Source organism: Volvox carteri (genome assembly GCF_000143455.1).
Source record: "Volvox carteri f. nagariensis unplaced genomic scaffold VOLCAscaffold_48, whole genome shotgun sequence".
Lineage (NCBI taxonomy): Eukaryota > Viridiplantae > Chlorophyta > Chlorophyceae > Chlamydomonadales > Volvocaceae > Volvox > Volvox carteri.
In genome coordinates, this window is record NW_003307591.1 from 158429 (window position 1) to 184418 (window position 25990).

Below are 25990 nucleotides of genomic sequence, written 5' to 3' on the forward strand. Positions count from 1 at the left end.
CAATGTTCCCGCGTCCGTGTAGTTGGCACCTCGCTTGTGGTAGGCCGCCCGCCTCAGCCCCATGATGTAGTGCCGCCGCTGCAGGATCAGGCAGCGGATGATGCGCTCAAGGCCGTTGCAGATGAAGTAGCCCCCCATCTCGTTGGCCTCCTCACGACACGCCACCAGCTCACCCCGGGTCAGGCCGTTCAGCCAGCAGGCGCGAGAGCGAACCATGATGGGCATGCCGCCAAGCCTTTTAGGGTTAAACATGTTGCGGGTTGGGTGAGTTGGTGGGGGGGTTGGGGGTTGAGTGCCGGGGGTTTGGGGGGTGAGGGTTGGGGAACCTGGGCGAAAAAGTGCGAAACGTCCCGGCAGGATTGACACGGAATGGTTGGGAGGCAAGCGGATAGGAAAGTTATGTGAGAAGCAAACAATAAACTGTCTGGGGAGGTGTTGAAATCAGCAATACCCAAAACACCACCACGACCACCATCACCACCTCCCCAGCCTCCCCTCCGAAAGCAATATCACATTTTCAGGTCGGCAGCGAAGGAAACCCGGAGAGGGGGGGGGTAATCCGAACCACTGGCGAGTGAAGCAGATCATCCGGGGGTTGGGGGACTGTTAGGGCGGGACATCCGCCGCGGACGCAGGTAGATGACCAGGTACATGACAAGACGGTTCCGATAGATCCGACCAGGGCACGTGAATGAAACCGTAGTGAGGTGTTGCGCGGCGCGGCATCAACGGCTGCTGCTTCTGATACTGCTACTGCTGCCATCCGTGCAGTGCACTCACTTCCTCTCCACCGTATACTCCATTCCGTCCCCACTCTGCCAGTTGAAGGTGGCGACCAGATTGCCCTTGTAGGTGGTACCCTGGGGGGTTTTGAGGAGATGTGATGTGCGAGTGTGTGTGTGTGTGGGGGGGGTGAGGTGCGTGTGTGTGGTTGTGTGGGTGGAGGAGGAGAGTAAGACCGGATTGAAGTGTGGGTTCAGGTGGGTAGCGGGTATGTGTGCGTGTGGAGCGCAGGGGGGCATGTGTGGTGTGCATGTGTGCGTTTGTCGGGAGGGCGGAAGAGATAATGCTGCCACGTCATCCCCTGCCACAGTAACGGCGGGAAGATCCTATGCTCTTACCAGCCCCCCGGGACAAACACCTTTTGCCACTGATATAATGACGCATACAATCATCCTCCATACATACACATAGACCCCCCCTTCCCCCCTCCCCCTCAGGTGAGGCCGTCACACCCTTCAGCTCGCTGTGTACTCAGCAATGGTCTGTCTGTCTGTCTGTCCATATCCAGAACCGGCCTGCTGCCGAGCTGCAGCTCTGTCCCCGCCTCCACCTCCTTCCCCCCTCTTACTCCCGACCCCACCCGCCCACATGTCCCTTTCCCCATCCCTCCGATTCGCCCGCAAGCCCGCAGAGCCCTCTGAGGCTGGCTGGCAGGCAGCTTTTCCCATGTCGGAAAGCCCCTTCCAGGCCACAAATCACCCAAGACTTTCTTCCCTTCCAGCCAGCAACCTAGACAGCCTACGGAAGTGTCAGGTGGCGTAGGAGTCCCACTAGTAGCTCCCCTACCCTGACAAGGGGAACATAATAAGGGGAACAGAAGCCCTTCGCCCCTCCTGCCCTCGACGTGTGACACCCGGCCTCAACAATGCCATTCGTTCCTCCCTCCTGAGGTATTTCATCGCCCAGCATCCCTTCCTTCATTGCGCCATCCCATCCCATCCCGTCCTAATCAAGCCATTCAACACTTGTTTTGCTGCACTACCTGTACCACCGGAGAACCAGGGCCTTGTCCCCAAGACCGCTCTTCGTGTCGTGTAAAAGAAAACCCAAAACCCAAATGCCCGTGAGTGAGTCCTCCTCCCCAGATATAACCCTTTTCCCCCACGCACCCCCTCCCTGCAGTCCCGCGGCAGCAATCTCCGCGACCTCTTGAGTCCCTCCTCTCGAACAGGCCGCTCCACACGCACATCCGTCCACCACATCCGCATCGTGCGACCCGTCCCAGGGTGGGTTACCTGTCGAGGAGGGCAGGGCAAGAGGGGGGAAAGGGGTTAAGAGGGGGGTAAGAGGGACCAGAGGAAGGGGGGTTTAGGAAGGGAAACAACCGAACAAGACGTGACCCAAATGAAATATGAATGGGTGAGGGGGGCGGTTCCGGAGGAAAGGGTTCCGGCGGAAAAACGGGCGGCCCAGGGGCCGGAAGGCCTAGTTCCGTTGTACGAGGGTTTGGGTGGGGCAGGGCAGCAGGAGTACTTGGGACGCGGAAGGGAAAGATAGCAGGATAAAGCAGTATTAGACGCCTAGGAGGCGGTAGTTGGCGTTGCGGTGTGTTGAAAACCTCTAGCCAGCGGTTAGCGGACTTCCCTACCAGGGTAAACTTTGTTTCTGCCCATATAGGTCCCACCTCATAGGATTTGAGGTTCTCCATTACATGATCGATGCCCTCCGATATGAAGTAATTGTATGATTCCACGTGCGGTTCCACGAGGCGATGGTACTCATCCATGACTGGCTGGTTGTAGCCTTGGACTTGTGTCGACTTTAGCCTTTGATACCGGGGATCCTCTGTGTTCAGGGGCCCTTGACGGGGGTTCCCCGCCGCCTGCCCCTGACTAGGAACGTCCATGTCGTGGGATGCCGGCGGCGGCGTTGTTCTGGCGCTGCTTGAGCTCAATAAGGCATGCGGTAGCTAATGATTACTACAAGTCAGGGAACCCGCAATTCGCCCTTGGATATCTCACAGCTGACAGGTCAAGTAAACTAGGGCGTCAAGCAATTTGTCGAAATCCCCGACATCTAACAAGTTTGACGTGAACCATGGACGGTTGAAATGCTTCTCGAACATGATGAACACCAAAGTTTATGAACCTAGCCGTTTCAACGAGAGAAGCGGTTGAGCTGTCGTACTGATGTGGAATTTATGCGGAAACGCCCTGCCATGGGCTGAGACACACAGCTTCATCTAAACGAGGAATTGTTGGTGTCTCTACAAGCCAGTATCGACAAGCAGCCTGCATTAATTTTGTTGTAAGTTGGGACTTTAAGTGGACAACTACATCCGTGTGGGGCTTCATCACAACGAATGCAACTCTTCGTAAGGTGTCTAGATGCTCGGTCAAGGGTATGTGACGTGGAGCCCTGTTGCAGCGTGGCAGACTTGAAACGACGCATCGAGGTGCGTGCTTTGCGTAGCCTACTGGAATTTCTTACACCACGGGTATCCGCTGATACATTGCCGGTATAAATGCAGGAAGTGGAAAGTGTGCCTAGCTGCTCGCAAGGACTCGTTTACGCCGGGCGCCAGCTACAAGATGAGCGCAGCCTGGAGTCCTATGGAATTGTTGGCCATAGCACCGTGCACCTCGTGCTTCGGCTACGCGGCGGCAAAGGTGGATTCGGCGCGCTGCTCCGTGGCTTGGGCCGAGACGGCTCGAAAACGACCAACGATGACGCTATGCGGGACCTCCAAGGGCGGCGTTTGCGGCATGCAAATGCAGAGAAAAAAATGAAGGACTGGGAGGCAAAGGCAAAGGAACGCGAGCTGGAGAAGATAGCACTGCAACACATAAAGCAGCAGGAGCGGCAGGCGCGCCGGGATGAGGAGAAAAAGGTACCAGTGCCAGCTGCCCATGTGGTCATGCAGGACGAACTGCCCTGTGTCTGCAGGGGAACATCCAAAGCGGAACAATCTCCACTGTCTGGTTGGGAGGTCCCTACACACGCTTTTAAGAAAGTTACCCACTATCTGTATTGGGTTACTTTGGCCCCACGCCTAACCCAGCGATGCTGTACCCTCTTGCACATGCCGAGAGGTGCCTTCTCCCTGGGTAGCTACGCCACTTTTAAAACCGTAACACCGGCAGTCTCTGCTTGGTACTGAAATGCACTATTCTCTTGACCCATATGACAACCTTGCCTACATCATTTAACACAACTTCCTCTACAACCCCACGCCGTGGGCCTGCACTTCATTCCGTTCCTCTGCGTCACCTTCCCTCCCCAATGGCGTTCCGAAAACCCGTCCATTCATGTACAGGTGGAGGTGGAGAGCATCGTCGCCGCCCAGAAGGCGGCAGTGGCAGGTGTACAGGATGCCGTGCAAAGTGCCCTGGCGGAGGCCAAGATGGCCGCCGGCAGCTCCAACGGCAGCGGCGCCGCTGCCGGGAGCAACAGCAGCGCCCGGGTGCCTCCGGGCAAGCGTACCGCGGCGGCAGCGACCAATGCTGCGCCGCCAGCACGGGGCCCCGTGCCCGCCGCGAAACGCTCCCGCATGCTGGCGGCAGTGGAGGCATTTGGTGAAGGCGAGAGCGAATCATCGTCCGACGATGACGACGAGTAGTAGAAGAAAAATAGACGAGCCAGTGCTGGGCCGTAAACTGCTACGGGAAGTCCATTCCACTTCTGCGATATGCATTGACGTTACATACAATCACGTCTGATTCTATCGGATCTTATGGAGCTCTGGACTCGACAATTCTGATGACGGCAAAAGTGTCAGATAAATGTACCGCCTGTATCCGCATCGTGTGTATTACCGCCCATATAAACACTGGAGCTGACATGCAATGGCGAGAATTTACGCAAAGGGTTTCACGGTTGTGTGCCTCTGCATGCGGCCCTGTGGGGTCCGTCCATGTCCATGTCCGTGTCGACCGACTACCTTACATGACCAGATGCGCGCTGGGTGACTCCCCTTAAAGAGTTTCAGAGGAGGCGGCTCCTAGCCACTGATCGAGTCCACTCAAACAGGGGCCGGCTCTGCTGGGTTGGTCTAGGGATACCCGGCCGCGTGTGAGGACTTGTTGGCAGGGGTATGGAGCTGGAGATCTCCCGCTATCGTAGCGGGGGATGGAGTGTAGGGCAGCGGGGAAAACGTCCGTGCGTTCACAGGTATTGCTGCGCTGATGCTTTCGAGCTCCAGAGGCCTGCAGGCATTGCTATTGGAGACTGCTGCATGATGGGGTGTAACTGCTGGTTTTGCCGGGTCCCAAGGACGGCTGCCTACTTGGCGTGGCAACGATTCGGTTAAGATGCCTGGCTGTTGCCTTGGTAGCTGCGCCGATGCCGCTGATGACGCGCTGATGATGATGGTAATGATGATGATGATGATGATGATGATGATGATAGTGGTGGTGGTGGTGATGAGGTTGACAGGGGCACCTTACGGAGTCAGCGGAAGCCCTTCTCTCCGCGTAACTGTGCTGAGTACGTATGTAAAGGGCTGATGTATATAAGGGCATTTGGAAGGTTCTGTCTCATGTATGCCTTGTGCGCGTCTTGTCTATCACATGATGCTCTGACTGGCCCTGCTCTGGTGGTGCTGCTGCCTCCAGCTGTGGCAGCACCTCCCCCAGCAGGGGCACCAGCTGTGGGACGCCGTGCAGGACCGAGTAGGCGACACCCAGGTCATCGTTCACCAGCTTCCCCGTTTGGATGTCATACCTGTAGAGGGCATGAACGGTCAGTGACCAGCGGGCATAGAGGTAGGGATGGCAGCGGAAAGGTCGAGTTCCTTGGTACTACATCACGGATACAGCTCAAAGAAGGGCAGTGACGCGCCTGAGAGGTGTCTTCGTCAGGGGGCATGCGATGAATGGCAGTAGGTCTTCAATGTCCTGGGTAGCCGCTTCGCCTGTGGTGTTAAGAGGGGAAAAGCAAGTGATGTGGTGGTAGTTGATATTTCTGACAAAGGAGGTGACCGGAACTAAATACTGGCAAGACGGCTGGTGGTTGTGCAGGAAGACTGCATACGGCGCCTTACTCACAGCATAGCCCAGATGTTGTAATCTTTCAACAGCTTCCCTCCTCTTACCGCGACTTTCATGTTGATGCGATTCCGGGGTTCCTGCTCCATCGTTTTGGATTGCTGAAGTGTTAATCAAAGATGCGGAATCGAGTCTCGCGGCAACTGTCGTGCGTGTTGCAAGCGTTAAACCATAGCGCCTCAACATGTTTGGATTAAAAAGCAATGATCGTTCAAGCTTTGTCTTGCTGAGGACTCTGTTCCTTGACGCTGGGCTGTCATGTTGTTGGCCTGCTCGTTCTATTGGTACGGAAAATACTGAGACATCCTCGATGTAAATCGCATGAATTTATCGGCATGAGGCGCGAAGATTATTCGTCTCCTAGAGGATGTTAGCGTTACGTGCTATTTTGCTTGGCTGTCAGGCTAAGGCCCATGCGCAAGGTGGAGTGCTCGCAGCAGCCGCACGGGGTGCTGTCCTGTGCCTCCACACGGGCCCCCTATTGCGGAGCGAAGAAAACTCTCATGTCCCCGGGCTTGGCGAAGCATTACCACACCTGACTCGCACCGGATGCATCTACTTGGACTACAATGCCACCACACCCATTTTCCCCGAGGCGCGTCTTCCAATTTGTGTGGAGGGAACGGAATTATTGGCCGTCTACGATTGCAATATTTGCGACGGGGCCTGCTTGTGCATACGGAAAGGAGGAGGGGTTAAGGCACGGCGGGGGGAAAAGTCATGCGTGCCAAGGGCAACCCCGCGGGGCATTTGCTGTTACCAGCGCTTACAATGTCAAATGATCTGTCATGGTATTCCAGGTCGGGCTTATCGCACTTACTGCCTGCCCGCATTCTCCCTCGCCCCGACTTCCCTGGCTGATCCTGCGTCCGCCCCGGCGCCTGCCGCACACAACGCACACCACGCACAACACTTCACGCAGGTGGCCGCGGAAATGGCGCCCTTCCTGTTCGAGCACTTCGGGTGAGACCCGGGTGTTTATGTCCTTGCTGCAGCGAATAATTTGTGGCGGATGGTGTTCATTCTCTCTTCTGTCCGGGCCACAGCTTGGCGATGGCCTGGCTGTAGAGGGCCAGGCGGCCCCCTTGCCCCTCTGTGCCGGCAAGGCGGCTCGGCAGCAGTCACGGCCCCAGCATCTCTCCTCTCACCGCACGGGCTGCCTGTTAACTAACACACGCCTGCCTGCCAAGGACACACGCATGTGCCATTACACAACGCACATCCGTACATATGGCCGGCTTAATGTGTCGTACAAAATCGCAGTTGTTACCGGGAGAGCACGTGCAGAGAAGGCCACACAAGTACAACACAATCAGAGTTAATGACTTTAATGCTGCATCTTCAGAGTTTTCCACAAGCATCGGATAGTTTTGCACACGGCCATCGAAACATGGGCCTTGTTTAGTGAGTACTGGTCGTGTGATGATCACCCCCCTGGCCCCCTCAAACCCCTCTTCGGATGACCGCCTGACCCCGCAGTAATCCCAGCAGCGGCCATACATACGGCAAGATGGTGAGTTACGACAGTCCGAAAGTACTCCTTCCGGGCGCATGCGTGCCGTAGCGTGCTAGATGTCATAAATCCAGTAGCTGCCCGATGTAGACGTGTTCTTGCCACTTTCCGTGGACACTGCACACGGGCTCGTCGCCGCATGGCACGTATTGTACAAGTTAGCAAATGCGTTTCCCTACTCCCGTTTCGAATTGTTGCCTGTGTGCTAATTTGTGTATTGTCCTGTATACTCCACCGTTCACCGACTCCTCCGAGCGCGTTAACGTAAGTCTATTCATAAGGTGTGATCAGCTCCCCCCCTTTTTTCACCAGTGCAAAGCCGCTCTGGACAGGGCTCGAACTCGGGTGGCACAACTGCTCGGTGCATCAGATCCTCAGGAGGTACGGCACGGGGGGGGCAGCGGCATGGGGGTGTGGATGGCGGGACAGTTCATGCCTAACCCTGGCTACTTTTAGCCAATCACCACCACCATGTATCACCACCACAACCACCTGTATGCTGCTTTAGTTGATATACTGTTGCTAAACTAGCTACCGCTGCTTTACAGGTCCACTTTACGTCGTGTGGTACGGAATCCGACAACTGGGCCATCTACGGGGCCGTCATGGCGGCGAGGAGGGCGCAGCTCCCCCAGTCGCAGTCGCAGTCCCAGTCTCCCCAACGCGCTCCTCCTCCTGCCCTCCTCCTGCCCCACGTGGTGACCACCGCCATAGAGCACCCCGCTGTGCTGGGCCATCTGAAGCACCTCCAGGAGCAGGTGTGGGTACGGATGTGGGTATGTATGTATGTATGTATGTATGTATGTATGTATGTATGTATGTATGTATGTATGTATGTATGTATGTATGTATGTATGTATGTATGTATGTATGTATGTATGTATGTATGTATGTATGTATGTATGTATGTATGTATGTATGTTGTTACAGGGTGGTTTAGCTTCACCAGCGGCCCCCTTTCCCTTGGAGGCAGTTCCCTGCTCTCTCCTGCTGTATGTATGTATGTATGTGGGATGCGGATCAGGAAGAGGAGGGGGACCGCGGCGTTTGGTGGCGGTTAACACCGGACCATTTGGTTGGCGGTGGCCGTTGGTGATGGCTGACTGACGGAATGTGTGAAGCTGCCGTACGTTTGCGGTACATGCGCGGGCCCGGGCTTGCTACGCAGGGCCTCTTGTCGTATACAGCCGTACCCGTGGATAGCGAGGGGCTTGTGGACCCGGAGCAAATAGCGGCTGCCGTACAACCCAACACGGCGCTTGTGACGGTCATGCACAGGTACGATAATACTATGCGGGCGGGCAGTTGGGGCATATGCCGTTGAACGGTTGGCGGTTGGCATCCCGGCCGCCGTCTTATTAACCAGGTGGCCGCAGCTGCGTAGCTGTGTAACCAGGTAGGGTCGTTGCGACTTAACCACTCGTCCCAGAAAAAAGCGTTAAACGGTGCAGCGGAAACCAACTGCCAACAGAATCACGTGCGCCAACCTTCCGCCACTTTCTTCGCGCGGCGCAGGTTCCTTGAAACATGTTATCACAAATATATATATTATATTTATTATATATATACAGACTTCAGGACAGTTCCCCAGCTTCTTATCTGTCCGCCCACTTCCCAATTGATCCCCCTCACCGCCACCACCTGACAACGCCAACACTCCCCCGGGCCACATCCCACGTGTGTGTGTGTGTGTGTGTGTGTGTTGGTGTGTGCGTGTTGGTGCGTGTTGGTGTGTGTGTGTTGGTGTGTGGCCATCACGGAACGCAGCAGCCACCGTCCGGAGGGGGTGCGTCCGTCCGCACCCCCGAACCGCCACCACCACCACCGCGCAATCGCACGACACATCTCGTTTTTTGCGATCTTCGCACAAGTCTCCCCTCCCCCCCCCATCACGCCACCACCACCACCACCGCCACGCCCTCCCGCAGCAATAATGAAGTGGGCGCCGTACAGCCCATCGCAGAGATTGCAGCTGCTGCGCGACGGGCGCACGCGAGATTCACCTCCTCCACGTCCTCCTCCTCCTCTTCAGGGGGGTGCACGGGCACGAACGGGTTGCTGGTGCACAGTGATGCCGCTCAGAGCACGGGCAAGGTGGAGCTGGATGTACGGACGCTAGGGGTGGATGCGCTCACCATCGTGGGACACAAATTTGGGGCGCCCAAGGGTGTGGCGGCGCTGTACATTAGGTACGTATATCCGTACGTTTATACGACAGCCGTACAGCGCGGTACGAAGGATCCTGTTATATACATATCTCACCTTTGTAACTCGTGGAGCGGTTGGTTTTTTTTGTGTTGGTCTCCCAAGGGAGGGGATGCGTGCTGGGCATTACATTATGCAGCCTTCCCGTTTCCATGTTGGTCTGTTTTTGTCAGTTAGGCTTTACTAGTACAGCACCGGGCCAAAGCCGTGTTTTTCCTTACTTTTTTCTCGGCTCGTAGACGTGGTGTTCATTTGGACAACTACTTCCATGGCGGCGGCCAGGAGGGGGGTCGCCGGGCAGGCACCGAGAACATAATGCAGGTGCGGCTGGCCCGATTACGCTTTTGCACATACATACATACATAGCCATATACTCACCTACGTACATACACACATACACATATACAGACATACACACATACACACATACATACATAGCGATATACTCACCTACGTACATACACACATACACACATACGTACGTACATACCCACCACAGACATGTTGCCTATTAAAACATATTCGCACACAAGCCCCGTGCGCAACACCAGGTGCGCGGCTCCCTCTTCGACGCCGTCGACGTCAAAGACCTCACCCCCAATGACGCCCCAATGAATGGCGAGTCACCCATGACCTCCTTAAAGACGAGCAGCAACTCGCGGCTGCGTCCTGAATTCTCACCCATCACCCTCCTCCTCCTTTTGGTCAGTTCTACTTCTTGTACACTCTTGCCCTGGCAGCACCTTCACTCGTTCACGTGGTTCGTCTTTCCCCCTCCTCCTCAAGTGGCTGTTGTCGTTATTGGTTATTGGTTTTCGGTTTTCGGTTATTTCCGGTACAGGTGGTGGGTCTGGGTGCTGCTGCTGAGCTCGCTCGGAGGGAGGGTCCGCGGTTGCGGCGGCACCTGGGCGACATGGCGGAGCGACTGATGGAGGCATTGCGAGCGGGGTTACGGCCAGAAGACCAGGTGAGCAGTGGAGCTGGATGTCGTATCACGACTACACAGAAAAGTACCGGTCGGCGGATGTCGGATTCCGTGATGATGTGCACCCTTCAGGGTACAACAGCGGGTGTGATATATCAGTGGGTATACCTGGGTTTGGGTCCTGGGGGGGTGTGGGGGGGGCTTTGGAGAGCCCTGGCGGGTTTATGCAGCGATGATTATGAGGCATAATGGGGGGGGGAAAGAGTACCCTCCACCTCCCACCGGGGCGGGGAAAGTGGCAGCTGACGGTTGCTGGCGGGTTTGCCCGTTTGTCGGTCTATTTCTACGTTTGTATATCTGTCTGCCTGCCCTTCTGTCCGTGACCGTGGCCTGTAGGACAAGCTTCGGTTGAATGGTCCCCGCCAGCCCGCCAGTCGGCTACCCAACACGCTCAGCCTCAGCATCCGCGGCCTGAACTCCGCCGTGGCGCTGCAGCGGCTGTCGGGCCAGCTGGCTGCTTCGGCGGGGGCGGCATGCCACTCCGGGGAGGCGGCGTCGGTGTCGGCAGTGCTGAGAGCGATGAGGGTGAGCGGAAGGGGGATATTGCGGCCGCGTACGTTCGTCTGTATGTGCTTCGTATTTGCTGCGTGGCTTTGTTGGCTGTGTGTGTATTTGGGGCCAGGGCCCCCGGACGGAGGGGAAGGCAGGCGGGGAGAGAGGTGACTTTGAGCTACTTGCGGTGGGGGCCATGTAAACGCCAGAAGCGGATATGTGTCCCAAGGCTGAGAGGTAAATTCGCGGTAAATTTGCATGATGACGGTACGTGTGGGGGTGGTAAGGACGCGTAAGGTGAAGGAGTTCGAAGCAGTCGCAGAGGGGGCGGAAAAGGCGATCTGGGTTATGGTAATGTTGCGACCCATGTTGTTCGAAGTCCTTTATTGACGTATTGCATGGAGTGGCAACCTGGCTGTGAGGACTCCTCTCCTGGACTTTGAATGCTGCAGGTTCCTTTTGAGTTTGCTGCAGGCACGTTGCGGCTGTCCACGGGTCGTCATACAACAGCGGAGGAGGTGGACGCCGCGGCGAAGTTGATAGTGCAGGAGGCTCGGAGGCAGGGCGTCCTTGGGTGACAGAGGAGAAATGGGGGAAGTAGTAGGTTGCCCTGTTAATGGAGCGCCTTCTTGGAACTGTTAAAATGTGGACCTAACGTCCGAAGCGTGGGTTTCCGGGTTGGTTTTGGGGAGGGTAGGGACGGAGGTCTGGCACTTAGGTGGTGCGAGCAGGCTTTCCTCGCGCGGAGGGTCCTTGCAAGCTTATGCGTGCAACATTTTGTTTGGAGTTGTGCAGAGTGACAACGCCGTGCAGCCCGTGCTCTGAGAAGTGTGACAGTTGGAGAGCCGTCAACCGTGACTCGAAAGATAAGGATATTACTCTATAAGAAGGCTTGTCTGTTTGTATTGATAATGTGCTGCCAGAGCATATGTTGCGCAAACAATTTATGAAGCAAAACGTCTCCTTGCATCGAGTCCCCGCAAGCGCCAAGTGAAAACTGCTTGAAGATCAAAATCGCCCAGTCTGACTATACCACAACACGAAGCGCGTCACCCGCATCCTGCCGTACGATTCGATGTTGAACAAAACTCGAAAAAGCTCACAATGAGAACATAAAACTCCCACGGATTCTACATCGCATCTATATGTGGGAAATCTAAATTCTTGCAGGGGTTAAGGGGCTTATGTGGAGTTCCTAGCTTTCATTGTTGCGGCAGCGCACGGCAAAAGGTGGCTGGAAGAGAATATCTAGCCCACAGTATGATATGCTAACCGGCATTGGAGGTATTAGAGTGTTTGCTTAAAGCATTGGCCTCCCTCACTCGGCTGTTGTTATTGATTGGTCCCTCAACTGCGCGACGGGCAATCAGCCATGGTCCTTGGAGCTCAGGAAAATGCTGGCGATTTAGACCCGTATGTATCGGCCTCCGAGGCGCAGTCTCTGCCGAGGCCTTCCACCTTTAGCCTCGTCGTTGGTGAGGCTCCGCCGTCGCCCAGTAGCAGCTGTGACGACCTGCAGCGAATCGATACGGATGGCAACACGCGACAGCCTCTCCTGACCGGCTTTAAGGAAAGAGGGGAGCTTACATCCCTGCCGGAGAGTCATGCCACCCTAAGCTTTCCGGACGAAAACGCGCCCTGGTATCGCAAACTCTTTGCTTTTGCTGGTCTCGGATTTCTCATCAGCGTTGGATACATGGTAAGGACACATCATTCTCCTCCTGATGGTGCTGGGTTTGAGGTGCTTTCTGCAGTATGTGTGTACCGCTTAACCTGCATCCACCTTAATTTGATGGAGGGCTCCTGATTCCTGGCGGCCTTTGCGTTCCAGCGCGGTCCCGTATCCGTTCTGCTCGCTGTTGCGCAGTTGCCCATCCACGCACACAATCACCCCCGTATGCCCCCGTAAATTCCACGAACGCATACCATTCCGCGAAAAGCACGTGAGCGCTCCCTACTCCTCCTGCGGACCCCTCCCCTGAGGCTGCCAGTCATAACTCTGCCAGCCGCTGTTGTGCTGTTGCTTCCCATTTCCCCCCGGCTGCAGGACCCTGGGAACTGGGCCACCGATCTGGCTGCGGGCTCGTCCTTCGGCTACACGTTGTTGTTTGTGGTACTGCTGTCGTCAATCTTTGCCATGTTCCTGCAGTACCTCGCGCTAAAGCTGGGTGTGGCATCAGATCGAGACCTGGCGCAGGTGTGCCCAGCGTTATTGTCACTAATTCCACGTGCTCTTTGTGTGTGGGGGGGGAAGGTAATATCGCATCGCATTCCTTACCTGTGCATGTGTAAGGCTCTGATCCATAGTATATACAATATTATACAGTATTCGCCGAAAAAATATTTTTTCATCTAGCTTACAATTCGCTGGCTCTGCGGCTGACCCACTTACTGCCTGTTGAATCTTGAGCCGTTTTAACATATGCCCTCAACTCGCCCTCCTCCTTCTCCCGCCCTCCGCGCTCTATGTAGGCTTGCCGTGACGCCTACCACCCCAGGGTCAACAAGGTGCTGTGGTTTATTGCCGAGCTGGCCATTGCCGCCACCGACCTCGCAGAGGTGGTTGGCTGCGCCATTGCGTTCAACTTGCTGCTGGGGATGCCCCTATGGGCGGGTGTGCTGGTGACGGCAGTGGACGTGTTCGTCATGATGGTGTTTGAGGCGAAGAGCTTCAGGGCGCTGGAGGTGCTGGTGGCGGTGCTGACCGCGCTGATTGCGGTGGGTGGGGGAAGGGTGGAGGGGAGGAAAAGTCTAGGGGTAGGGTGGGAAGTGAAGAACGCAGAAGGGTGGAAGTCTTTGGCGGAGAGTCAGAGATGAGTACACAACGTCCACCCTTCCGTCCTTGAGTCCCTGACCCCCTGGCTGTCTTTACTTTACTTTCCTTACCTCCTTTTTCTGTGTCTTACTGGAAGATCCTGGATGTCCCCTTGGCTCTCTCAGGGCTGCTTCATGTACGAACTCATCAAGGCCAAGCCGAACATGGCCAAGGTGCGTGCGGGTCCCAGATGAAGAGTTGGGGGAGAGATATAATTTGGTGGTGGGGAATATCCTTGATGAGGGTGGGAGAATGTCAGTGGAGGAGGTATAAGGGTTTTGCCGCGCTGCGAGCACCCTACCGCCGAGCATGTTTTTGTTCGGGTCGTAGGGGCTGGGACGGCCCATACGACTCTGTGACTGAGGTCACCACCTGTGATCTGTAGGGACAAGGGCCCCTGTTTCGGTGCTTTGATGCGCTGCTTCACCTGCCTTCCTCTCGCCCTACGCCTCCTTCCCACCCGCTCGCTCACCCACCCACTAACCCCCAACACCCCGATCGCCCTCTTCTCATTCCGCACATCTGCATCCCCCGCGACCTCTGCGCCCCGTGCCCAGGTGATGCAAGGCTACCTGCCCAGCGCTTCCATTGTGTCGAACCGGGAGAAGCTTTACATTGCCACCGGCATTCTCGGCGCTACCGTTATGCCGCACAACCTCTACCTACACTCTTCCGTCATCCAGACAAGGGCCTATCCCCGCAACACGCGCGGCCGCCGGATGGCAGTCCGTCTAGGCGCCCTGGACTCCACTCTATCGCTCTTTCTCGCGTTTATCGTCAACTCAGCGATCCTGATTGTGGCCGGTGCCGCTTTCCATTACGGCAATCCCCCACGTACCGACATTGCCGACATTGCGGATGCTTATGACCTGCTGTCGCATTCTTTGGGCGCTAAGGCGGCCTCGGTTCTTTTTGGTATTGCTTTACTTGCGTCGGGTCAGAACAGCACCATCACCGGAACTCTCAGCGGACAGATTGTCATGGAGGGCTTTTTGAACATCAAGCTGCGGCCGTGGTTGCGGCGGCTGATTACTCGCGGGACAGCGATTGTGCCGGCGGCGATAGTGGCGGCCGTGATGGGCCGTGAAGGCGTTTCCAAGCTTCTGGTTCTGTCGCAGGTACGTGAGGGGTGGGGTTGGGGTTGGGAATGGCGCTGAGAGCGAGCCATTCGGACACCGGTGGCCCTGTGGTTATACCTAGGTTATACTTGGGTAGGTTTATTATACCTCTCGGCCAGTAGTACCAACACGCGAGATGCGTAATCCTAAGTCGCTAAACAGAGACCCCGCGAGGCCAAAGAAGCCAAGTGAGGTCTCGGAGAATGCTCTCTGTGCGTCTCTGGTTTATTATAATCCAGATTATTATTATTATTTATCGTCCAGCCTCCAGTGGTAGATTATTATCGTCCAGACGGTAACGTGAATGCCAACTCGAATCTTTAACGTTGAGGACATCACATGACATCTACCTGCCGCTAGCCTTGTTTGGTGTGGAGACATCATTGTAACTTAAGGACACCCCCCCCCACACACACATACACACGCACACACGGGCTTAAACACTATCCTCCAACCCGGGCGGCGCTCCCCCCATGTGAACCGCAGGTGGTGCTCTCCTTGACGCTGCCCTTCGCTGTCTTTCCGCTGGTGCACTTCACTTCGAGCAAACACTTCATTGGAAAGCACGCCAATGGGTGGGCCGTGTCGGCGCTGGCATGGCTTCTGTTCCTTTTCATTACCGGCCTCAACTTGAACCTCATTGTGCAGTCGGCCATCAGCGGCAGCTTTGCGGACCTCGGCCATTAGGGTGCCAAGATTACGTCATACAGCACAAGAACAAGCCATTTCATCTTTTAGTGAGAGGGAGCTTTGGAGAGAGCGAAGTACAGCAAAGGACAGTTTTTCTTGCTTTTATTTGGCGTGGGTGTTTCTTGCGATCTCGGAGACATCTCGGGTGGCGATTCGCAGCCTGCCACCGCTGACCTTCCTGCTTGAGGTCGCCAAATACTCTCTCACCCCAGCGCCTCTCAATGTGTTTGCTCTCAAGGGGCGTCCGGTCACATCCCGGCAGACGTATCTTTGAGAGTTTCTCTGAATTCAAATTTCGAGGGCTTGAGAGTTCTTGCTGTTGGGATGGCTAGCGGATCCCACCTTCCTCTGCCCACTGCTTCCGCTTTACACCTCAGCATGAATAGCAAAATGTAAAATGTGGAAAGGAAGTCGTCTGGAGCTACCCGACGTTTTAGGGGGAGGGTACGGCGATGTGGAGCTTTACTTAGTCGTCGCAGTATCATGCTGCTACTGTTGATGGTGATCATGGCGGATGGCGCTCGCCCTCAGTGCGCCGGTCGACGTGCCTTTGTGGCGGAGTGGGTTTTGGGAGCCAAGTAAAGCTGGAGTCCCAATTGAACTTTAATGGTTATTTTTTGTTGACGTCCTTGCTCGTGAGCTGTCGCGGAGATCGCTCGTTCGGGAGGTTTGTATTTATTTTAAGTGGGTGGGTTTGTTGTTGCAACTCATTATTGACTCATTTCGGCATTTCCGGGAACTGCGTTTCGCCGGTTGATAGAAGATGGTACTGGCTGGCTGGCGCGGTGCGAATGTTGGCGGACGATACCCGAGGTGCTATTGCCGGCTCCGTTGCTACTGCGGCTACCACTGCTGCAGTGACGTTGCGGCGCTGTAATAGCACTGTCACGCATTATTTTGAGGGAAGGCTCGCCAAGTATGGCAGCGGAAGCATGCTTGTATCATGCAGATTGGGTGTGTATGTGTATTGTGTACGCGTGTGTACGTGCTAATGTGCTAATGTGAAGGGAAGGAGTGAAGGGAAACGAGGGTCCCTGTTGTGGATTTTGGTTGTGCCTCTTTTTTAGGAGTGCGCGTTCTCAGTGGTTTGGTTATATTCTCTTTCGTTTGCCGTGGTTATGTACTACTGCGTCCTCGGAGCATCAGTCGTCGAGCACTATGACGACGGCGATGATAATGATGGTTATGGTGGTGATGATGTGCTCGTAGGATACATTGGCGCGCCGCCACATCTGCGGCAGCTTTGCGCAGCATGATGATGACAGTCTTGACAGAGTCCCATAAAGCAGTAGAAAGGCTTTGGAAGTCTCTTTTGTTCAGGAGAGGCATGAAGTGGGATTGAGGGATGAGCTGCTCGAACTGCCCACATGTCCGGCTTTGATGAGTAGGCCAAGGAAATGCGATTTGGAGGGTCTGGCCCGGCAGGTTATGTCATTCGCAGTGATGTCGTACACTGCATATACGGTTGGCTACAAACTATACAGGGATGTGCCGTCTCAACGCCTCGCTTCGACGTGCGAGGGAATGGATATGGTGTTTCTGAAGTTGAGAAGTCAGGAGGAGCATTTGCATCCTATCCGGCCGTTTTTGCTTTCCTCAGGAGAGTTGCTTCGGCGCTGGTTGGGCAGGAGGGCGGATGCTCCAGGAGCCGGCTTCGTGCGGTGTTGTTGCTTGTGTGGCTGATGGGGGCCGATGTGGAGGCTAAAGGTTTTTGCTTCTAGGAGAGGCAATATGTCGAATTACAACTCACTTATGACCTGAAGAGCACATCTAAGAGAACACATATATACATCGTCTTCACGGTGCAGCGACTTGCTGTGTGTGTTTGTACCTACTGCAGGCGAAGGCGAAAACCTTGTGAGATGTTATGTTGCAGTAAGATTAAGAGCTGGTAATGCAAATGCAGCGGTATAACAGGCGCAGCTGTGCAAGCTTCTAGACCCACATAAAGGTTGCATCACCGCCACCTATATATTATGGTAGCGTACAGCCGTACCTTGTCAAGCGAGAGGACGGCAAGAAGTCACTCGGCACCTGAGCTTACATGTGCCAAAATACACACGTTACCAGAAGTGTGACGTCACCGTATAGCCATACAGTGTCGTAGCCGTACAGCTGCGAATCTGCCTCATAAAAGTTGGATATATGCACCGGGGCAGGTCGGGGTCGGGGTGCGCGTTCCAGCAAAGCTACGTGACCTGCTGAAATGTAGTTTTCACGGTACAAGGACATCTAGACGCCTCTAGGTATCTTTCCTTTTTTCACGTTGCTAAAAGATTTTACATTGATAACCGAAAGAAATCAAATGGCTGGGAACTACGATGGGAGCATCTGACGCAATGCGTCCCGCCGTCGCCGCCATCGCGCCCCCTCGCGGTACTTGCGCACAATGGCGCCACCGCCACTGCTGCCGCCTGCCGACATTACCACATCGGCCGCCGCATCATCGTACGGAATGCCGTACGTGGCGGGATCCAACTGCTCGTCCAGACTGCCCTCCCGCGCGTCATGTACTGTTCCTTGCCGTACCGTCGGACCGCGGCGTGGTGGCCGCCGCCGGGCCGACCGCCGGTCAAGGTCCCCCGCCTCCTCGTCGTCATATTCCTGCCCCTTCTCCTCCACCGCATCCCGGAGGTGGACATCTCTCGCCGTAGCTTCAAGCGGAGGCAAGAGCTCGAAATCGGCCACATCCTCCTCCTCTTCGTCGTCCTCCTCGTCACCCATCGCGTCCTCCTCCCCGCCAAAGTCCCTCTCCGCGCCTGCTCGTCCCCCAACTGCTGTTCCCCCAGCCAGGCCACGAGCCTTCTTCTTGCCCTTCTTCTTCTCCTTCTTCGTCAGCCGCCGCTCCCCCTGCCCCTGCCCCTGTCCCTGTCCCTGCATCGACAAAGGCTGATCAGAAAACAGCGCACTGCCGCCGCCGCTGCTAGTGCTAGAGCTGGCCGTAGCACCGCCGTCGCGCTCCGATACCCCACAAGTGGCATCGTACCCTCCGGCCATAGAGCCTGTAGCAGCACTCGCCGTAGCTGTGCTTCCAAGCACGTCCTCTGCGGAGGGTCCTTCGAAGACCAGCTGCAGCTCCTGGGGTTGAAGGTACCGCCACTCGCCCTCCGGCAGTGACCCAAGGGTCAGTCCACCCACACTGACGCGGTGTAACGCCACCACGTGACTACCCACAGCCGCAAACATTCGCCGAACCTGCAAGTTATGGACATACATAACACGGGCATGGGTGTACGGGAAAAATCACGAAAAAATCTCCATTGTGAATTTCCCATCCATAATTTACACCCCAATGCTGTACCGTTCCTGCTATTACCTTCCCCGTCTGCCCCCCCCCCTCCCCAGACGCACCTGGTGGTACTTGCCCTCACAGATGGCCACTCGAGCGGTACGAGCACCGATAAGATCCAACTTGGCAGGCAGCAACGGAGTGTGATCACCCTGGGTACGACAGTACGACGAAGTACAACAGTACGGTGAGTGTAACCCGTGAAGACGACATAGCAGCAGCGCAGCAGTATGGGTAAAATCACAAAATTAAAACGTTTCGGCAACGCCTCCCTTCCTTTTAACAGTTCTGTTCTGTCCTGTCAAATGGTTTCCATCACCACCCCGCCATCAGCCGGGGGCCCAGTCCGCCCTTTCGCGTATTTGAGACATTGGTGTTTTGAGATATTCGCGGTTGCCGGCGAGTGGAGCTCTCCAGTGGGGTTGCCCTCCCTCGCCCTCAACCCGCCCTCGCCCTTCAACCCCCTCAATAACTAGGACGTCCCCCCCCCGGTTGACCCCCCCCACCTCAAGTACCAACGAGCCGCTAGCAAATCGACGAGCCGCTGCGGCCGCCTGGTTGGTTGACATGGGCTCAGCTAGGGTCGCCTCGTACACCTGCGTCCGTACAGGACGAGCAGTAACGAGAGTACGGCAAGTGACGAGGCAAGAGAGACGCCTTTAAAATCATGCGCTCTTGATGGTGCTGTTGCAGTTTTTGGTCATCATGCTCCACCCTACTTCAAATCCCTCTCTCCCCTCCGCTCTTCCCGCACCTAGCTGCCGCAGTTGCTACGCAAGGCGGCAACAGTGGCTGCTGCTGCTGCTGGTGTTGCTGCAACCTAGTGGGCCCCCCCCCCCCCGCCCCACCGCGCCGCACCTTCCATATCCCCCGTCGGGGGGAATTGATTCGGTGCAGCAATGCGCCGTCGTCCGTGAGCAGCAGCAGTCCCGAGGTGTCCTTATCCAGGCGACCCACCGGGGCGAGGAAAGGACGTCGCCGCGCGAACCTGCCAGCGCAGGGAGGTAGGGAGGAAGAGGCAGGGAGAGGAGCAGTTGGCGTCGGCAAACTTCGTATAAAAAATACTCATATACACATACATACATACATACATTTGCGAGCTGACCAGGAACTAAGTTGTGGCGCCGATGATCCGCTAGATTTGGTTGGATGCTGGTAGTGAGTTGCTGAACCCAACGAATACATTTTGAAGTCGGATGGGGTGAATGGATTAGGGTGCCCCTCTCGCAGGGGAGAGCAGGGACTGCCCCGGGAAAGGGGGCCGCTTGCGAAGTTAACCACCCTGTAACAACATACATATATACATACATACATACATACATACATACATACATACATACACACATACACACATACATACATGAGGAATGCGGTCATATTTGATCAACAACATCCACTATTCAGTGAGAGCTATTCGCTCATGCTGCACTGTGCATGCGAAAAGGCGCATAAGATGCTGCAAGAGTGTACGTATGTACGGATAGTCGTACCTGTAGGGCAGCAGGTCGTACACGACGGGGTCAGTGATGTTTTCGTCATCTGGCGAGGTGACCACATAGCCCCCGGGTTTGTGTAGAGCCAGCAGCAGCGGGGACGGCGGGTCCAGGTCCTCCTCGTCAAGTACGACATCCCCCCAGCACACCTTGTCGCCCACCTGCGGCAGCGCAGTGACACACGCATTTTACGCACTCATTAATAAAATTGAAGCATCCTATGTTCGTTTGTCCGTCTGTCTGCCTGTCTGCCTTGGCACTTACGACACAGTTCAGTGCTCGTCACTTCGTAACCCCCCCTGCACCACCGCTCCCTACACACGTGGATCGGTTTGTGTGTGTGTGAAGAGGGGGAAAAGGGGGGAAAGGGGGGGGAAAGGGGGGAAAAGGGGGGAAAGTCGTTCGAAAATCGCTCCAAAAGATGCCCATGCCCGCCTTCCCTTCCTCAACACTTTCCTCTCCCCGTACCTCACCCCCCTTCAAAACCAACCTCCCTCCCCCCCGCTAAAGCAAGCAGCAGCGGTGTGAGCGAAGGACACGAAGGCATACCCCAGTCAAGCACACACCGGAGCAACGGCAGGACCACTCGCAGCGCCATCATCCAGCGACCTGCCAGAGCTCCCGCGGGGGGGGGCACCTGGCAGGCGAGCACGCGAGGATACCTCCCATCCACACCCACACACCCTAACCCAGCCTTCAACCCCTCACCTTGAGTTTCCCACCATCACGTCGGGTCACTCGCCCCTTCTTGACCAACACCTGACACTCCCGCCGCTTGCCGTACCCCAGGTTGGCTAGCAGCCGCTCGACCCGCAGTGCTTTGCCGGCAACTGGGCGGGTGGCGGCGGGGAAAGACGAACCACGAAAGAGTGATTGGGTGGCGGGGGGGGGGAGATGGGGAAAAGAGCGGGGTGGGGAGGGAAGGGATGGATTGAGGACTGTTAGGGCGGAAAAATAGAGGGATGAGGGTAACGCGGAGCCTTTCCGAGCTCGCCAAGGAACAGGAGGGGCCGGAGGGGAGGGGCAGCGGGCAGCGGGCAGGGCACTGCACGCCGGTCAAGACAATGAGCAAAGCGGCTTTCCGACACCGCCAAGCCGGGAGTGTGCCCCTGCCTTTGCAATTCCGGACCAGGCCAGCCTTGCTCACCGGTTGCACCCTCGTCATCATCGTCGCCGTCGTCATCGTTGCCGTCCGCTGCGGATCTCACGGCCTGGACCGCCACGGCAACTGCGATGCAAGACGGGAAGTGGGAGGTGCCCAAAGGCAAAGAAATGACGAGAGCGTGGGGCAAGTCATTCTCAATCTTCAATAAGGCCACTGTCCGCGGACAATGCCACGCGGCACCTTAGATGGGGTGCAGTTGGCAAATCGCTGACTAGGAACTGCGTGAGATGTGCCCAACGGAAGAGAGAAGAGGGAAAGAGATGGGGAGAGAGAGAGAAGGTTTGAGGGGTTTAGGGATTGGAGGGAGGATTGGTACCCCGGCGGCACGGACAGCGCCTATCGTACCTGTCCGGTGTCGTACATTTGACGGCGGCCCCGAAACACGCAATGGAGACGAACTGTGTGCAAGTAATTCCAATCTAATGCAATGGCTTTGCCTTGCTTGATGCTTTGGTTGACTCCTGCTTACCATTACGCCCTTGGTTCCGTCGCAACCCAAATGCTCTTGCACAGGGAGCAGCCACGATAATTGATTTGTAAGGTTTGGGACTGATGTGAACTTGACGCGATAGCCGCATCGTTGGCCCTTGCGTGCACAGTCCGTGCATTTAGAAAATTGAAACTTTGGTTAGAGCGCGTTGATACTTTTTCAGTATCCTTATAGTTATGACAAGGACCGTGAACCCGCAGGCCGAAGTGCGCATGTGAGGGTAGCTCACGGTGCGAAACCGTGAACCAACTGCCTCTACTTCGTCTCCGAAACCTCTTTACCAAACGCTCTCATTATGATGTAGACATTGCTCGTCTCGTTAATTGCTTGTTTTGATAGGCTAGTCTCTATATCATTACCATGGCTCTTTGCATGAAGTCAGCGCTGGGCGTGGCCCAAAAGCCTCGCACCGTGCAAGCTTGCTCGCCTCTGCTGCGCCCAAGCATGCAGAGGTCACCATTTTCAGTCCAAGCGGTAGGGATGCCCTTTAAATTTGTAACAACAGCATAAATGGATGCCTCCGAAATAGCGCACACATAGATTGCATCGCTCGTCGCACACGGCCACAGGTGCTTGGCAAGGCGAGGAAGTCCAAAGTCACTAAGCGCGAGACGCTCACGCCGGAGCCATCTTTTAACCTGCAACTGGGCCTGCTGGGCTTGTCGGGTCTGAGTTTCTATGAGGACAACTACATCTTAGGCGGTTTCCTGGCCTTCCTTGGCGTGTTCCTCTCCATCCAGGCCACTCGCATCAGGTGAGGCTAAGATGACCGCAACCAAAATGCAAACTTCTCAGCGCTTCTGACTACGATTATCGCGCTGGTACCCGTACCATGTTAACCGACACATCATACTCCTCGCACCTGCAGGTTCACGTTTGATGACGAGGTGCGTCCAGGGGATGGACATGGAGTCCCGACACGGGAGGGGGGGGAAAGAACGAACGTGGGGTGTGGATGTGTGTGACACAGACAGAAAGGGGCCAGCAGAGCAGAAGGCGGGTGGATTCAAAATCTTTAGCGCATCAGTGGACCACCCCGCGGGTACAATGGGCGCAAAGACCTACGGGCGATGTACGATTACGCCTTGAGTAGGATGACCGTTCATGGTATTGGTTGCTTTACCGACCCATCTGGGTCGCTCCCAGAGGCCATCTCTCATGCGGCCAGAACAGGGTATATGCCCGTCTTCCAGGGGGAAAAGTCACAGCGCCAGCAGCATCAATGCCGATGTTCCATTGCTGTTTCAGCCACTGCAGCTGCTTTACGCTGTACAGGGCATGGAGGTGCTCCGCGCGGGGCAGGAGAGCGAGAACGTCATTGTGGGTGGACGCAACCGCTGGTCGTACTCGAGCTTCATCAACTGGGAGCTCTGGTGGCCCGGATTCCCAATCTTGGTCTACTTCAAGGTGAGCCAGGGACGGCTGGCCAGGGTAGCCGGCTTTGGGATGGGAGGATGACTTCGTTCCAGGTGGGGCAGGAAGAGGTGACTGGCTGTCTGGCTCGAGCCCCAGTCGGGTTGCAGACAGGCTTACCGGCAGGGCCCCCGTGTTGGCCATTGGCTGTGACACTAAATCGTCTGTATATGTATGTATGTATGTATGTTGTTACAGGGTGGTATAGCTTCACCAGCGGCCCCCTTCCCGAGGCAGTTCCCTGCTCTCCCCTGCGAGAGGGGCACCCTAATCCATTCACCCCATCCGACTTCAGAATGTATGCGTTGGGTTCAGCAACTCACCACCAGCATCCAACCAAATCTAGCGGATCAACGGCGCCTTAACTTAGTTCCTGGTATGATGTATGTATGCATACTAATGCAGGAGAACCAGACGAAGCCGGAGGGTCAGGTGCACTTCTTCCCCATCATTTTCAACGGCAAGCAGCTGTACGAGGCAATGGTGGAGCGCTGTGGGCCCTCCAAGAACAGCGGCCCAAAGAATTGAGTATGGGCGAGGCAGCTTTGCTGGGAACTGCGTGCGTCTGTATGTGCGCGGTAACGAGGATGATAAGTCGCTTACATCCCAGTGTTGGAGGTAGTGGGCGGCGATTTAGGTGCGCTGGAGCAAACCCATCCGGGGTGCAGTGGACGCGGATGTCCCCCGGGACCAAAGGTCTTCTGTTGACCTTTGGTTCAGATGCGGACGGGACCTGCGGAAAGCCATGTTTGCATGTTTTCGTTCTCTCGGTGATGTACAATGCCTCGTGTTTTTTCACAATGGTGTGCTGCACCACAAAGACCCCGTGCTTTGGGTCTTCGTCTGGCGGCGATAGCGAGGTTGTAGAAGGAGGCACACCGCCGGGGGTTGCTGTTTTAGGGCACCGGATTGTGTCGTATTGACGGCTGTGTTCTGTGGACATTGGAAGTCCATGTCGATTTGAATGCCTGTGGGTGGGGGGAGGTTGGTGTCGGCCGGTCATCAGGGACTGGTAGGTGGGGCGCACCAGAGGTACCTGTGTTCCTGTGTGTGTGCATCAGAGGCAGGGTAGGAGGGGGAATCCCTGTTACGTGCGACGAACACGTGTCGTGGTGAGTATGGAACTGTTGGTAAGAGTTTATAAGCCATTCGCGTGTGCGGTCGCGTCGCTATGTATTGGGTCCTTGAACCAGCTAACGGTCTGCAGTAACAGCACACAGTGGCAGGTGGCAGCATTCACTCCTCTGGTATCTGTCGGAAATGAGTCAAATATGGTGAAGTGGCTCCCAGGGGGCATTGCGCCATGCAGAACAAAGTTGCCAGCAGGACAAAGCTGGCAGCAGATGACAGCTAGCTAGGGCTAAGCACCCTCACTTCAGAAGCCAAAGCAGTCTTAGCCTGTAAAATAAAAACTCTTTCGCTGCGTAGATTACATGCCGATGAGGAACCTGTCCATGTCGAAGATTAAGGTGCCTGAGCATCCGAGCTCTGCCTCGAAGAACTGCAGGAGCGTGTCGGCGATGCCGTCGAAGTCGCCCATCACAGCTTCTGCACGGGTTGCCAGTGTGTGTGTGCAGCACGATTTGTGTTGAGGCGGTGATGCGGAGTAACATGTAGGGGGTGGAGGAGCGTTCAGGAACGTCACTGGCTGAGGCGCTGTGGCCCAAGGATCTTCGGGGTGCTCCTGAAGTGTGGGATTCCATTGAAGTCAACCTAATGTCAAGATTCATTAGCGCATGCAAACACTAATATGCGTTGATTCTCATTCTGCTCCCTACTGGACAGCGTACGCCCAAGGTCCAGGTCAATCGAGGTGCCCACGCAGCCCTGTAGCATGTTGTATTTATCCAAGAACGTTTCTGCCCTGAGAATATCAACATGCAGATCAAAGCCTGACGGTATCGGACACAGAGGTGGTTGCCCAAATCTTCTTATGCAGGGAAGGATGTACAGAGGGGTGGAGGGAGGGAGGGGTGGAGGGGGGAATGGAGGGATGAAGGGAGGGATGTATGGGCCAACTTTAATTTGAAATACATATAAAGGTTGGCTTTTATAGAATTGGCTGCTGCAAGCCTGGCGGCAAGCTGCTGGTCGCTGCTGACGGCTAGGAGGCAGTTGCTCCTCTTGGCATTTGTCCTCTCTGCATTTATGAAGATCATTTGGATTATATCCTTGCTTGTCACCAGCAGTCGGTAACCCTACCAAACAGCGGTCGATAATTGGTCGCGTCTGTACCTGGCCGGTAGGGTAACCGACATAACGAGCTAACGACCCAGTAATAGGGGGTTCACCGACTGATAAGGTTACCGGTCGGTAAGGTGGCCTACCAGTGAGGTTACCGACCAGTAAGGTTACCGGTCGGGGACCGGGTCGTTATTTCGAGATGTCGGTTACCCTACCGAAACGACCGGTTGGGTTATAGCTAACCGGTCGGTTACCGACCCTTTTATGTCATAGGATGGATACACGTGATCTCGGCGCAGTGGCAGCACCTGTGGTCGTCCTGGGATCGCACCAACATCCTGGAATCGCAGTTGCAGACACAGGCCCCCAG

General features: G+C 55.7%; 7 protein-coding genes across 7 annotated transcripts in view; 4 read left to right on the top strand and 3 right to left on the bottom strand.

Annotated features, from left to right (window-relative positions):
* Nucleotides 1-2629, bottom strand: part of VOLCADRAFT_95925 (uncharacterized protein) — a gene marked incomplete at both ends in the record, with an annotated part of 13560 nt that extends 10931 nt beyond the window's left edge. The window contains 4 exons of the mRNA XM_002955048.1: nucleotides 30-235; nucleotides 781-860; nucleotides 1893-2018; nucleotides 2408-2629. Coding sequence (XP_002955094.1) covers nucleotides 30-235; nucleotides 781-860; nucleotides 1893-2018; nucleotides 2408-2629 — 634 coding nt within the window. The remainder of the gene's footprint in view (nucleotides 1-29; nucleotides 236-780; nucleotides 861-1892; nucleotides 2019-2407) is intronic.
* Nucleotides 2630-2965: 336 nt separating this feature from the next.
* VOLCADRAFT_83025 (uncharacterized protein) lies at nucleotides 2966-3883 on the top strand (the record flags this gene model as incomplete). The annotated part of the gene is made up of 2 exons (XM_002954992.1): nucleotides 2966-3178; nucleotides 3254-3883. Exons 1-2 carry the CDS (start codon nucleotides 3086-3088, stop codon nucleotides 3881-3883), a joined length of 723 nt encoding a protein of 240 aa, XP_002955038.1. The 5' UTR covers nucleotides 2966-3085.
* Nucleotides 3884-5258: 1375 nt separating this feature from the next.
* Nucleotides 5259-5447, bottom strand: VOLCADRAFT_65492 (uncharacterized protein; the record flags this gene model as incomplete). Its single annotated transcript, XM_002955049.1, has 1 exon — nucleotides 5259-5447. A coding segment is annotated over one exon (189 nt), but the record flags the coding sequence as incomplete, so codon positions are not given.
* Nucleotides 5448-6556: 1109 nt separating this feature from the next.
* VOLCADRAFT_95927 (uncharacterized protein) lies at nucleotides 6557-11541 on the top strand (the record flags this gene model as incomplete). The annotated part of the gene is made up of 10 exons (XM_002954993.1): nucleotides 6557-6568; nucleotides 6691-6731; nucleotides 7248-7281; nucleotides 7830-8039; nucleotides 8450-8559; nucleotides 9210-9470; nucleotides 9726-9807; nucleotides 10328-10453; nucleotides 10808-10996; nucleotides 11416-11541. The coding sequence occupies 10 exons, from the start codon at nucleotides 6557-6559 to the stop codon at nucleotides 11539-11541; spliced, it is 1191 nt and encodes a 396-aa protein (XP_002955039.1).
* Nucleotides 11542-12086: 545 nt separating this feature from the next.
* VOLCADRAFT_106631 (uncharacterized protein) lies at nucleotides 12087-15583 on the top strand (the record flags this gene model as incomplete). The annotated part of the gene is made up of 6 exons (XM_002954994.1): nucleotides 12087-12662; nucleotides 13011-13160; nucleotides 13436-13681; nucleotides 13904-13951; nucleotides 14336-14896; nucleotides 15383-15583. Exons 1-6 carry the CDS (start codon nucleotides 12336-12338, stop codon nucleotides 15581-15583), a joined length of 1533 nt encoding a protein of 510 aa, XP_002955040.1. The 5' UTR covers nucleotides 12087-12335.
* A 2319-nt stretch (nucleotides 15584-17902) lies between these two features.
* On the bottom strand, nucleotides 17903-22141 carry pus8 (pseudouridine synthase mitochondrial precursor; the record flags this gene model as incomplete). Its single annotated transcript, XM_002955050.1, has 8 exons — nucleotides 17903-18781; nucleotides 18938-19027; nucleotides 19382-19471; nucleotides 19734-19863; nucleotides 20366-20529; nucleotides 21077-21198; nucleotides 21516-21596; nucleotides 22003-22141. 8 exons carry the CDS (start codon nucleotides 22139-22141, stop codon nucleotides 17903-17905), a joined length of 1695 nt encoding a protein of 564 aa, XP_002955096.1.
* Nucleotides 22142-22359: 218 nt separating this feature from the next.
* VOLCADRAFT_106632 (uncharacterized protein) lies at nucleotides 22360-24637 on the top strand. The gene is made up of 5 exons (XM_002954995.1): nucleotides 22360-22497; nucleotides 22593-22777; nucleotides 22892-22910; nucleotides 23299-23430; nucleotides 23842-24637. The coding sequence occupies exons 1-5, from the start codon at nucleotides 22384-22386 to the stop codon at nucleotides 23962-23964; spliced, it is 573 nt and encodes a 190-aa protein (XP_002955041.1). The 5' UTR covers nucleotides 22360-22383; the 3' UTR covers nucleotides 23965-24637.
* The last annotated feature ends 1353 nt before the right edge of the window (nucleotides 24638-25990 follow it).